Raw genomic sequence first — 14,676 nt, 5'->3', positions numbered from 1 at the left:
AGCGTAATTTTGACAGTATTGGAGGTAGAAGGACTGACCCAGGAACTGAGGTGTCTCCTTGATGGGGTTGCACTCCCCCTAAAGGAACAGGTTCACAGTTTGGGGTGAACCAATAATGCCTTTCACCAGTTTCAGCTGCTGAGTCAGCTGTAGTCTATGCCAAATAAACAAGATTTTACAGCTGTGGTATATGCCCTGGTAACATATACATTAGATGAGTGGTCCCTAACCCCCGGTCCGGGGACTGGTCCCGGTTCGTGGATCAGTTGGTACCGGGCTGGAGCTCCTCCTCGTCCTCCTACCCGGCTGCTGCCTCAGGGGCTGCCCTGCCACTCTGACGCTGACTCACCTTTGGTGCTCTCCAGTGGCCGCCATGGCTGGGGCTCCCCCTCGGCGTTGCACTGTGCAGCTGCTGCTGGCAGCGCCCCTCAGTGGGTGCCAGGAAGTCAGGGGCACCAGTGGGAAAGCAAGCAGAGCAGGGGCTCAGGCGGCGATGTCCCTCGGCCAAAGACTACCCCCCCCCCCGGGCCTCAGTAAAATTGTCAAATGTTGACCCATCCCCGGTGATAAAAAGGTTGGGGACCAATTACTGCAATATGCTCTATGTGGGGCTGCCCTTGAAAAATGTTGTAAGCTATAATTGATATAGAATGCTTTAGGAGCCATGCTGACTCAAGTAGTTTACGAGGAGCATATAACTTCCATCTTTTTCCATCTACGCTGGCTTCCAATTTGCTTCTGGACCCAATTCAAGGTGCTTGTATTCATCCTTAAAGCCCTAGCTGGCTTGGGACCAACATATCTGAAGGACCTATCCAAACATTATAGTAATCTTTTGGGGTCCTGCTTCAGGTATCTGTCATCTAAGGAGAAATGGGTGGGCAACTGAAGGAGGGCCTTTTTGACTGTGGTGCCAACATTGGAATTCCCATCCCAGGAAAATGTATCTGTCCCACATTATCATGGTCTTCTGTTTACAAATGAAGACTATTTTAGTTTATTTACTATTTCCTTACTTCCTGTTAATGTTTTAATTGCTATTTAATATATATTTGGACTTTTAAAAGGTGATTTCAATGAATTTTAACTGTCATTTCCTCAAGGGCCCTGATTAAGTAGAAAGATAGTGTTTTAAATAAATGCATAAATTAAGATATTCATGTGGGTAGTCATATTAGTCTGAAGCAGCTGGCCGAAGTTTGAGTCCTGTGGCACCTTTAAAACTTTGTTTGGCTTAAAGGTGTTACTGGACACATACATACATTAATCCAGTATTTCATACTAACCTGTTTATTGAAAAAGAAAACTTTTGTACCAATTCTCAACACTATTTTTTGAATTACCGTTATCACTGTTACAGTATTAATTCATTCCACATATCCTTATCCATGATTCCTCTATATCAGCATTCGTTGGCAGGGGCTCACGGGAACTGAAGTCCATGGACATCTGGAAAGCCACAGTTTGCCCACCCCTGCTCTATATATTTGTGAAACAGCCTGGGGGGTGGAATGTGTCCGGGTATCCAGGTTGGAATAGGGCCAATCAGGGTGCGGCCAGCGTTGCTGGCTGCACCCTGATTGGCCCTGCCCCTACAGCTCCCGCCCTCTCTCCCTGGATGCTAGCCACGTTCCTCTCAGACGTGCCAGAGACAGAGAGAGACACACAGAGCCCTGCCAGACTGAATACAAGCCCTCATTCCCTCCTATCCCTTCTGCTGCGAGGGAGGCAGAGAGAGAGACACAGAGATAACTGCCCCAAGCTGCTGAGCAGTCCTGCTTCCCTCCTAAGAACAAGCCCTAATTACCTGATATGGCTCCTGCTGCGACGGAGAGAGAGACACAGGGAGAGCCGCCCCTGCTGCAATGGAGGGAGAGAGAGACACACAGGGAGAGCTGCCCAAAACTGCACACCAGCCCTGCTTCCCTCCTACAAACCAGCCCTGATTACCTGCTATGCCTCCTGCTGTGAGGCACACCAAGAGACACACAGCGAGAGGGAGAGAAAGAGACACAGAGAGAGATCTGCACCTTCTAATGTACCCTGGGTCCTAGCACCCATTGCATTCCTGGTTGCAATGGGCTTTCTTGTTAGTATTTAATACTTTCTCTCTAAGCTAACATCTTCCTTGGAGATTTTCCATCCATTTTCTGTATTAGACAAGGATCATGTCAAATCACCAAACTGAGTACATCTCTACCTTGTATCTTCACCATAGTCCCTCAAATCTCCTTGCTATTTGGCACTGCCTCTGCAGATTAAGGGTGCACAAATAATAGTCAATCGGATATCAGCTGTGAGGCTTTTGTGAGCTATTTTGCGGATAAAATATCATCACTCTCCCGTGACCTTCCCCCAACACTTAATACAGTCGCAGAACTTGAGGCCCCTCGGCCACCTTAGCAGGAGTGTTTTGACAGTTTCCAATGTCTTGTCCAGGTTGATGTAGACAGGCTGCTAGCGTCAATGAGGCTGATCACTTATCCTCTAGATCAGGAGTAGTCAACCTGTGGTCCTCCAGATGTTCATGGACTGCAATTCCCATGAGCCCCTGCCTACAATGGAATTGTAGTCCATGAACATCTGGAGGACCACAGGTTGACTACCCCTGCTCTAGATCCTTGCCCCTCATGGCTTGTTAAAGCCAGTAGTGAGCATGTAGGACCACTCTGGGAGATTATCCATCTGTCCCTTTCTATTGGGACCTTCTCGGATGGTCTGAAGAAGGCAATGGTTCACCCTCTATTGAAAAAGTCATCATTGGATCCCCAGGACACAGCCAGTTACTGCCCGGTTTTGCATCTTCTGTTTCTGGGGAAGGTGATTGAAAGGGCTGCCACAAACCAATTGCTAGCATTCCAGGACGAAGCTTCGGTTCTGGATCCATTCCGGCTGGGCTTCTGCCCTGGCCATGGAGTTGAAATGGCACTGGTCACCTTGATGGATGATTTCAAATGACAGCTAACCGAGATGGGTCAAGACTACTGGTGCTACTCAATCTCACAGCAGTGTTAGATGTGGTAGACCATGAGAATCTTGCTCACTGCCACATCAACGTGAGGATCCAGGGGGCTGCCCTTCAGTAGGTTACCTTCTTTCTCTGTGGTTGAGGACAAAGGTTTGTGATCGGGGAGAATTAATCACATTACTGCCAAATCCCTTGTGGAGCTCCACAGGGTGCGATCCTCTTCCTGACATTATTTAACAGCTTTATGTGCCCCGTCACCCAGCTAGTTTGGAGCTTTGGACTTGGGTGCCACCAATACGCAGCTGACACCCAGCTCGTGATGGATGATCGGCCAGATGCTCTTCCAACTGCATTGGTGCAGTCTCTGAAGGTGGTGACGGAATGGATTAAAGCTAGCCATCTCATACTGAACCCTGCAAAGACAGAGGTCCTTTGGCTAGGTAGGAAGGGACAAGAACAGGAAGTGCACCTTCCTATGTTGACTGGGGTGCAGCTTACAGCTGCACACTTAGCTAGGAACCTGGAAGTTATCCTTGATGCCGCCCTAATAATGGAGACTCAAGTGACAAAGGTAGCTCAGCAGGCATTTTTCCACTTTCGCCAGGTTAGGCTACTGGCACCCTACCTGGTCCCGGAATACCTCGCCAATGCTACAGTCAGTAACAGACTTGATTACTGTAACTTGCTCTATGTTGGCCTACCCTTGAATCTGCTTTGGAAGTTACAACTGGCTCAAAATGCAGCTGCCCAGATTCTCACATGGACGCAGTAGAGAACCAATATAAGACCTGTGCTGCGGTAGCTGCATTGACTTCCAACTGATTTCTGAATCTGATTCAAAGTTTTGGTTCTAACCTTACACAGACCTTACACAGTCTGAGGCCTGCATAACTGAGGGATCGCCTTTGGAATACATCAGGCCTCCCTCCTGCCTCTTCTGCTCTCCTTCCCACTTCTGACACCTCCTAGAAGCCAGCACTTGGCAGCCTATAAATCATCAAATCCAGTCATTTTGGCTGATGTTAATGTGTCTAACTGTGGGTCAAACATCTGTTTTTATAATATGTGTGTGTGTGTGTGTCCATGAGGGGCAAAATATAAATCCCTAAATAAATTTTAAAGAAGATTAGCCAAGGTACCATTTCCAAGAGACACGGGCAGGCTGTTTCTCAAAAGAGTTGCATTTCAGTTAGTGAACCTTTTGAAACTACACGTTGTTGTTATTGTTGTTAGTTGCGAAGTCTTGTCTGACCCATCGTGACCCCATGGACAATGATCCTCCAGGCCTTCCTGTCCTCTACCATTCCCCGGAGTCCATTTAAGTTTGCACCTACTGCTTCAGTGACTCCATCCAGCCACCTCATTCTCTGTCGTCCCCTTCTTCTTTTGCCCTCGATCGCTCCCAGCATTAGGCTCTTCTCCAGGGAGTCTTCTCATGAGGTGGCCAAAGTATTTGAGTTTCATCTTCAGGATCTGGCCTTCTACGGAGCAGTCAGGGCTGATCTCCTCTAGGACTGACTGAAACTACATAATTTCTCCTTATGGTCTTTACGGCAGCTTTTGCAGTGCTTGCAAACATCTCTAAACCCAGATGGAATTCAGTAGAATTCCTATGTTTGTGTACTAACATGAATACCTGTATTTATATATGTGAGAGAAAGGTGTAAACCATGAAATGTATGTGTATGTTTTGGCATACCATTCTGTATTTAAAGTTGTCCATATGTTCCCAACTATTTCACTTGTTTGTTAATCTGAATTTCTAACATAAAAAAAAACCTAAGGCTCAGCCGGCAGGGCCAGCCCGGAGGAGGTAAGGGGGAGTGCAGCTGCATGGAGGCTCAGGATGCTGACTGGGTGAGCCAGTGGCAAGCACAATTGGGGTGGGAACTGCATGGGTGGCTGGGAGGGATAAAAGGAGACTCTGTGGGACAGACTGGGGAGGATCAGCCCAGCCTCCAGGAGATTGTAAGAAAGCTACTTGGAGCCAGGAGTGCTGGATGAGAGGAGGAGGAGTTCAGGTGACATCAACCCCACCCACTCTCAAGTCTGATGTCCACCAGGAGTCTCTGGGAATGCCTCAGGAATGGCAGAGAGCACCAGCGGCTGTCTGGAAAAGGGAGTGCCAGACACACTCTAATTGAGTAATTTCAGTTTCTGAAATTAGCTGCAAGGGAAAATGGGAGACTTACTGGTCTCCTCAGTTCTGCTTAGATCCTCTATTCGGTGTGACTTCCACCCAGCAAAGGATTCTTAGGGTTGCATTCATAATGTGTATTTGAGTGTGTGTGCATATGCACACATGTACATATGTTAACATAGCCTCTTGTGGCGCAGGGTGATAAGGCAACCGACATGCTGTCTGAAGCTCTGCCCATGAGGCTGGGAGTTCGATCCCAGCAGCTGGCTCAAGGTTGACTCAGCCTTCCATCCTTCCGAGGTCGGTAAAATGAGTACCCAGCTTGCTGGGAGGGTAAAATGGTAATGACTGGGGAAGGGAATGGCAAACCACCCCGTTTTGAGTCTGCCATGAAAATGCTGGAGGGCGTCACCCCAAGGGTCAGACATGACTCTGTGCTTGCACAGGGGATACCTTTACCTTTACATATGTTAAACTTGCTGCTGGATTATCATGAACTTCGTTTACACCATAATTCAATTCAATGCATGGCCATAATTCAATGCATGGCCAAAATCGCGCATGTGCGGCACTTTCACACATGCGCAAAAGTGCTGCACATTCGTGATTTCGGCCGCGCATGCACACTGCGCGGGCGTGGCCCTGATTCCCTCTCCCCCCCTCCCGCAGTAAGAAGCTTCCCGGGCCGCAAGCTTGCGGCCTGGGAAGGTTGTTACTGCGGGGGGGGCGGGGAGAGGGAGCCGTGGCCTGGCGCCATGGCCTTCGCGGCTCGGCACCGGGCTGCGGCCCACGGGTTGGGGACCACTGCTGTAAAATATGAGCAACATATCCTTAATTTCTAGCTAAACATTTCTGCAGTGCATAGTAAATGCCACCATGAAATAATACATGTAAATTTAATTACAATTTTCAATTTACCTTTATCCTGTCCAAGTAGGCCTCCATTTTTAGTTGTTCCACTGCTTTTCTTGCTTGAGATATACTTGTCGTACTGTTATTTGGCATTGCCTCCTTCATTCTGTTTTTTTCTATTACTGTCAAAATTAAAGCATTAAACAAATTTTGTTGGTAATAATGTAAATTAGCATATATGTTACTCCTTTCTGGCCATGTTGGATCTACAATAACAGAGGAGCTAAATTTGAGACCACTAGCACCTAAAAAATGTTGGGTCGTATAAACCTCCGTCCATTGGATCCCTCCATCAGATTGTGCTGAGATTTCAAAGTATTTATTTATTTAATTATTGTATATACCGCCCCTCACTATGTTGTCTTGGGGTGGTGTCACAAATTACCTCCAAATTATTTCTTCTGCAAAGCCTTTTAGTACATTCATGTTGTCTTAGGAGCAACACACCATATTCATCTTTTGAATATTCATCCATAGCTGCGTATATTTTCACCTATAAGAAATTGCCACTTCTATGTATCGGAAAGGGCCGTAAGGTTGGTTTTATCTCAGAGCAGGAATGATGTAATATTGGAGACCTCTGATAAGGCCAGTTAGCATGTATGGATAGACTACAGATGTTTCCCCAACACAGCAAATAGTGGCTGTTTTAGGTCTGGAAACCTGCATGGATTAGAGAGAAGTTCCAACCCCCCTCTCTCCACAGCCCCAATCCAAATCAGGCTTTCATGTGCTCCCAGCAAATATCTGGTTTGCCAGAAAGCAGAGCGGATCTGGAAACAATGAAACAGGTAGTTAGGCTCTTTAAGCATGTTAAAAGGGGGAATCACCTCATCCAGAATGGGCAGCATAATTCATCCCAGAACACCAGCCTTAACAGCAAGCATCACCTTAATCTTATCCACACCCATGTTCTTTCTCAGCCACTTTACCACAACATCTAGCACCGAGGCAGAAACTTCCAGAAGCTTGTTTAAAGAGATATAAAGCTGTATCGTATCCAGTAGTCTTACATATACATTGAATGAGATGGGAGGCAATACAAAAGGCAATGAATACAGAAGCCCACAGAATATATCTCAAGCTGTAGCTTCTCCAGCAGCCCCCCCCCCAGAAATGCTGTTCCCTTAATTCTAGAAATCTATTTCAAATGCATCTGCAAAACTGCATGGTCCACCCAACTGAAAGCTTCTGATATCCAACAGGAAAGTATTCCTTTATTCCAGTGGTCCCCAACCTTTCTGAGGCTGGGGACCGGCAGGGCAGCAGTCTGATCCCCTCTCCCCGCCCTCCCGCAGTAAGAAGCTTCCCGGGCCGCCGCCCGCAGGTTGGGGACCACTGCTTTATTCTATCTACAGACAGAAATTATCCACAAGGGCAAACAGCCTCTGTGCTGTAGCAAGGCAAAAAACAAGACTGAAAAGTATTTACTAGTTTTAGACAGTTCTATCCAATCTTATGTCCTTCAACTCAAGGCAGCAAACAATGCTAGAAACCAGGTTGTAAGGGCAAAAAAAACTCTAATAGTCTGTTTAACAAATTGAAATAAACCAATTAGAATGTAAAGACTTCTGCATGTAACACATACGAATTTAAAAAGCATGTTACTTATCCAGGAAACCCTGGAGTTGTTGCCAGAATTTTCCCTACAAAATATCGCTTATAATGGGCCATATCCAGTGAAGGCATCTTTAGCAGCCTCTTCCTTCAAAGACATTGGGAATTCCCTCATTAGTTAAGAAATATCTATGATTTTAATGAACTGGTCTCTTGCCTTCTCTCTGGAAGCCAGTACATATGGTTACATTCAAATTCCCTATCTCGCTCTTGTCCCTGCCTCAAATGTAGAGGCATTCTCAGTGGCAACAGAATATCCACATGGCCATTTTCCCTGCGCCTTCCTTGCCTTGAGCCTCCTTCCCACCACTTCGCTGTCCATCCAAAAGGCTTTTGTGGGAGTGGTGAGAACAGCTACATTGCTATAATGATTATGATGTAAACCACCCTGACCTTTGTGGAAGGGTGGCATAAAAATGTAATCTGGAACAGCTTCGTTGTATAATAAAAAGCTAAGGCATTGGTGGGCGGAGATCTTTGGACTGGCCCTGCTCCCCCCGGACTTGGGACCAATAGGAAGGTGACACAGCCCACCCCCCAGCCTGGCCCAGGGCAATCTGGCAACATCGCCACCAGTCTGCCCCTGACCACCGCAGGGAGAGAAAGTCGGTAGGGCTGCTAAGGGGGGTGAGAACAGAGGCTTGGACAGGTCGCACCAGCCCTTTTCACCCCAGGGCTGTCCTAACTGCCATATCCAACAACTTCCCTCACTTTGCCTAAGAACACTTACAGAGCTGGCTGGTGAATGCACTCCCTCCCCGCTCCCTTCAGGCCTGCTGTGAAGGAGCCTCTGATAGTTCCTGACTGAGGGGAGGGAGGAGTTTCTGAAAGCAACGAAGGGGAGTCTGAGGGCATGGATATTGCTGTCCTTTTGAGGGGGGGAAGCTTTCCCCTTCTGCCAAACAATTGGCTGACAGGGACACCACAGAAAAGCCCCTTCTCGTTTAAAATACTGCTCTGTCCGGTCTCACAGCTAGAGGGAAGAAACAGCCAAGCCATGTATAATTCTTCTTTGCGACTCTCTGCAAATTTGAGGCCTACTGCACAGCATTGTTCTGCAGACAAAACTGAATGTTCTTTTGTCTCCTGTTTCATCTGCACAACAACCCTGTGCAGTAGGCCTCAAGTCTTTCAACTCAACAACAACCGGTCGGGGGGGGGGGGGGGCTTAAACGTTTCTTCTCCAAAACAACCCTGTCCAAACTATCCCTTTCTGCCTGGGGAGCTGATCTTTATATTCTGCTAAAGGTAAAAGTAAAGGTATGCCCTGTGCAAGCACCGAGTCATGTCTGACCCTTGGGGTGACGCCCTCTAGCATTTTCATGGCAGACTCAATACTGGGTGGTTTGCCAGTGCCTTCCCCAGTCATTACCGTTTACCCCCCAGCAAGCTGGGTACTCATTTTATCGACCTCGGAAGGATGGAGTCAACCCTGAGCCGGCTGCTGGGATTGAACTCCCAGCCTCATGGGCAGAGCTTTCAGACTGCATGACTGCTGCCTTACCACTCTGTGCCACAAGAGGCTTCTTATATTCTGCTGATGAGCTATAATTCTAAGAGCTCTCCAGGCCCCACCTAGAGGCTGACTATCTCTGGGTTCGAAATATTCCTGGAGATTTGGAGGTAGGACTTCAAAACGGTACAATGCCTCAGAGTCCAGCCTTCAGAGTAGAAATTTTCCCCTGCAGAGCTGATAATTATAATCTATAGATGAGCAGCAATCTAGAGATGATGGTAGAGGCTTGCAGGCCGCAGTTGGGAAGGAGTAGTGTGGGTGTGTCCCTCCTGGGCTATGGCCAGCCCTTACCAGTAACTGTTTGTATTCTGGGACACAGACAGACACACAGACCAGCATCAGTCCTGTGAAAGTGCAGGAAGGTCTAAAAATATTTAAAGCCTGAAACTGTGAATAGTGAACAAGTAAATGGCTGAAGAGACATGGGAACTGAAGTGATTTTTCCAACCTTGGCCTGGCAAATAAAAAACCAGTATAAAAAACCTGACTAAAGTCAAGACTGCTGTGTACAGAGAGTTGCCAGCTTAGGGTTGCCAGCTTCCAAGTGAGTCTCTTTACCCACCTTCCTCACGAGGAGTCTGCTATAGGGAGAGGAAGGGAAGGCAACTGGAAACTACTTTCAGACACCTAAGGCCTGCTTAGTGACTGCAGCCTATTCCCAGTTCTCTCAGACCTCTCACGGCCCCACATCCCTCACAGGTTGTCTATTGTGGGGAGACGAAGGGAAAAGGTGTTTTTAAACCTTCTGGATAGTAAACAGCAGTGTACAACAAATCTAGCTCTTCTTCTAAGGAGCAAACATGAAAGAAGCATGTAGGCACATAACATTTTATCAACAGTGAAAACATGGAGACAGAAGGAGCAGGGCAGACACCTGTGTACTGTGACTACCCCATGTGTATTAGGGCAGGGGGACATTTCAGTGTCTGTGGCCTAATTCACACAAGAAGGCAAATGATGCAGAACTGGGATGAATTGGTTGCCATGTAACCCCCTAAAAAGAGTCTCCAGTCTGATTTCCCCCTCATATATCTGAAGACATGGCTCTGGAAAGCTCATCTTTACCCACTATGCCACAATTCCCATAGGTCAGTCATCTCCCATACTCAACGAACATTCCAAACCACAGATTCTTGACACCCATATCTCCACACCCATGCCCTCATTTGTTACCACGCCACCACAACTTCTCACACAACACACACATTTAACCCCATGCCCTTACAGACTCCTCCTCTTCCTCTTCCTACCACCAAGCTCTAGCATCCATAGTATTCCTGGATACAATGGGCTTTGCCCCTAGTAAAGAAATTATTATTGTTGTTGTTGTTGTTATTATTATTATACATTATCACGATCTCCTTATACCTCTGAATTCCTAACTCTTATTTTTAACAAGACTCTAGCTCTATTCTTTCTGGGAAAAGGGGATGTTCTCCCCAGTGAAAAAGGTTAGACACTTTTTAAAAAACAATTCAGAGGCCCTAGTAGTAGACTGTATATTTAGAAGGCTCCAAGAATTCCTCGGAGGCAAGGAAAATGGCATTGACGTAGACAAAAATGTACAGTTTCCCATATATACAGCATGCCAAGTTGCTTTGCGATCTTTCTAGAAAGGTCATCTCAAACCAAGTCTGAGAGAGATTTCAGCAAAATGGGAGGAAACCTGGAAAGCAGATAGTTATGGGTCACATGTTACCCCTCCCCCAAAAAACCACTCAAATTTGGATGATAAATATAACCGCTAGCACCAACCCTGGACACCTCCACCACTTGGTCAATTATTATTAAATAGGACTCACAGTGGCCTTGACAGATTTTATCAACAAAGAATCAAGAAAAAAAAGAAGAAAAAAATGAAAAAAATCCAATTTAAAAAAGAACTTCACATGTTGGTCTGTAAATTTTATAAGGCTGGGTTTTTTTCCTTCCAGATGCAATATATGGGGGGGGGGAAGTAGGGCTCATTAACGCTTCCCTTCCTTTGTCCAGCAGAAATAACCAACCATGAATCCCTGTTATGGGCACTCACATATTTTGCCCAGCAGGGATAAAGCAGCTTGCAGGGGAGTATTCTTTAAAAAAACACACCAGGAAACAGCAGGGGAGTAAAGAGCAAAAAGCCTGCCTCTCTCCACACCAATTCCCCTTCAAAAGCCTCACCTGTGTGTGTGTGTGTGTGTGTGTGTGAGAGAGAGAGAGAGAGAGAGAGAGAGAGAGAGAGAGTGTGTGTGTGATATCTTTGCTAATGTAAAGCAAGGCTTTCTTGCAGTATGCTCAAGTTCAGCATTACCTGCTGCCATATGCATTCCAGCTATAGGAGTTCAGACATCTCATGCAGATCGTTTGCTGCATATGCATACAATACATTCTACAAGAGATCAGGTATTAATTTTTCGTTTCTGATTCATGTACAAAAATGAAAAGCAGTTTGAGAAAATCATTACAGTTTGGACGTACAGTATCAAATCTATTTTTTTAATACAGCACTGTGGCCAGATAAAACAGGTAGCAAAAACCACTGTGCCACAGAAATTACATACAAAATTTAAAATATTTATAATTCCATGCTTAACGGGTACATATAAAAATTGCATAGTAAAATTCCTCTAAAACACCTTTATTTAAGCTTTAGTTGTCTTTCCTGTGTGCTAGATGTGCAGTATGATTTGATCAAGGGTCTCTATTGCTGTGTTTTCTTTTTACACAAGCTTCTTTCTTTTTATCCTTTAGCTGGCGATTGGTGGTGCAGGTGGTCCTCTCAGCCAATATGCTGCTGTAGGTGCTGCTGGATTTTTTGCCTTGTTTATAATGTTTCCACTCTTGGCAATTGGTGGCAGTAGCTTTGGCCATGTGGATAGTCAATTGCTGGTTTCTAAGGTCTTAAGCAGAGACATTCAATAAAATGGGCAAAGGAGTCAGTACCAGAGCTCCTTGCAATGGCTATTTTACATTTCCGTTTGTTCAAATGGAAACATTCTGTGGGATCCAATCCATGGTGACCATGCATTATCATCATCAACATGCCACATAAAAGGGAAGGTGTGATCAAGGATGGCTCACCAGTTAAACTATGCCCTGCAGTCCAAGGGATCTGCTTAGCAACAGCTGACAAAACTGAACAGCCTTTTTCCTATTGGGGGGTCTCCCCCACTCAGGGACAATTGCTGCTCTTGTTCAGGATTCCACACACCCCTTTCCCTTCAGGCCTGCTGTGAAGGAAGACTCTAACAGCCACAGACTGAGGGGAGGAACACGTTTCTCTGGCTGTCTGTCCATCCGTCTGTGTCACATCGAGGAGTAGCTTGAGCGATGCAGGGTTGTTTGTGGGCCACTCACAATCCTGCTGTGGCTGGCCTCGCTGCTGGAGGGAAGATGCAGCCAAGCCACATGTGTTATCTCCCCCACTCCCCAGCCTCCCACCATCCCTCATTGCCACAGCCTTGGTCTCTGCACCAGTTACCGTTTTCTAGAGCCCCTTTTTTTTTTTTGGGGGGGGGGGGGGGGTTGCACAACAAGCTTTATTGCTGAACTTATTACATTAGCAGTTGAACACACAGAGCAGCCAGTTGTATATAGTTAGTAGCAACACAATGAAATCACACTACTCAGAAATATGGGGAGAGTGAGGATGAATGTTAGTGAATATGACCATCTGCTCTCCACAGTGACACCAAGTGACAGCAGGTGGCAGTGTGCTACATGCATCCCCCTGCTGTTTGGAAGCTGTGGGCAAACACTGTGATGCAGAGTTACAGCCAGGCATGGAAATACCAATTTACCTGGTGGTCTGCAGCAAGTCAGGTAATGACTGGTAATTGCCTCCAGGTAATAAAACAAGAAACTTTTAAAAGTTCTGCCATGAGGTTTCTTTTGTTTTGAGAGTGCAAATGTAAACAGAACTTCAGAAGGATTTTTATCTTAGAAGCCAAAGTGTCTGAATGATTTTTTAAAAGTGGGCTAGGAGCTTTTGTGGGTTTAGCTGCAAATCAAGTGAAGAGAAGGAGCTACATTATCACTATCTGCCACATCTCTGTATGTCTGGGTAGATTCACAGCACAGTCACTCACTTCTTTAATCACTGCCTTGCCAGATCAGACAAGGGTGTCATGGTAGTCCGGCATTCTGCCTCCAACAGGAGTCCGTTAGATGCACTGGAACTTCACAAGGAAACTGTCGTGCCATGTATGCTACCAACATCCGGTTATGCTGCCTCTAACCATAAAGGCTCCATTTATCCTTTCTTTTTTTCTGTTTTTTTGTCATTAATCTTTTTTATTTTATAAAAGAAACGATATAACAGAAGAATATCAGAATAATTTGCAGCTGCATCTAAGATACATGACACTCATAGCTTCCTCTAATTAATAATATGTTATTATACCGCTAGCTACCTTTCTTTAGGTAGTCCAAATATTGGCTCCATTGTTCTTCAAATACTTCCGTTGACCTTCGATTAATCAAGCAGGTAAGTCTGGCCATTTCAGCAAGTTCAGATAGTTTATCGAGCCATTGCGCAATAGAGGGGGCCTCCATCGATTTCCAGTTTTTCACCCAAATGAGTCTCGCTGCAGTGGAAGCGTGGAAGAGTAAGTTCCGTGCAGTATGTGGCAGCTCCCATTGTGTTTCACAGGTCCTTTGAAAAGGGGCTGCGCAGCCATGTCATCACATAACTTTATCAGCAACAGAAGCTCCTTTTTTAGTGCATGTGCAGTAACATTATAACATAACATTGTAAAGAAGAGGCTGGATGTATTGTGGGGAACGGCATGGTTGCCACCATTTCTAAGATCCTTCACTTCTCCTTTGTGGCTAACCATGAAAATGGCTGGATACACAAATTCAATAATTACGAAGCACATTAAATATGACCTCATGTAATAAACTGTCCAAGGCTTTCATGGTAGGATTAAACTGGTAGTTGTGGGTTTTCCAGGCTATGTGGCTGTGGTCTGGTAGTTATAGTCCTTGACATTTCACCAGTAACTGTGGCTGGCATCTTCCTATCACAGCTACACGGCCTGGAAAACCCACAATAATCAATGCTCTTATGGAATTTGCCAATGATGGAGCTTCCTTTTCTTTTATAATATTGTAAAAAAATAAAAGCAGGATGTATCATGGGGGAAAGCATGGTTGCTGTCATTTCAAAGGTTCCCCTGCTCCTTCTGGCAATCATGGAATTAGATACACCAATTTAATAATTATGAACTTAGGAAATGTCCTCTTGTACTTCACCAGCAATGGGACTTCCTTTTTTGAGGTTATCTTATCACAACATTATTAAAAAGGCTAGATGTACCGTGATCCCTTGCTCCTCCTGGCAATCATGGAACAGGGTACACTAATTCAATAATTATGAAGCATGCTACTTGCGTCCTTGTCAGCGACAGCACCTCCTTTTTAATTTTATTTTTTTGCATATGCATATCATAATGGTATAAAACACACACACCAGAAACTATAGGGGAAGAGAAGGGGGATGGAATGAAGTAACAGTATAAGTGCATAGCATCAAAACCT

General features: G+C 45.7%; 1 protein-coding gene across 1 annotated transcript in view; it reads right to left on the bottom strand.

Moving 5' to 3' along the window:
* The window catches only part of GNG4 (G protein subunit gamma 4), a 36,237-nt gene that overhangs the window by 6,808 nt on the left and 14,753 nt on the right, over positions 1-14,676 (bottom strand). Inside the window, exon 2 of the mRNA XM_077345614.1 lies at positions 6,027-6,142. Within this exon, the coding sequence (XP_077201729.1) occupies positions 6,027-6,125 (99 nt within the window). The 5' untranslated portion in view covers positions 6,126-6,142. The remainder of the gene's footprint in view (positions 1-6,026; positions 6,143-14,676) is intronic.

The sequence above is a fragment of the Paroedura picta genome, chromosome 1, assembly GCF_049243985.1.
Source record: "Paroedura picta isolate Pp20150507F chromosome 1, Ppicta_v3.0, whole genome shotgun sequence".
Taxonomy (NCBI): domain Eukaryota; kingdom Metazoa; phylum Chordata; class Lepidosauria; order Squamata; family Gekkonidae; genus Paroedura; species Paroedura picta.
Note: the sequence above shows the minus strand (reverse complement) of the source record. Positions and strands in the feature narration are given on the sequence as shown.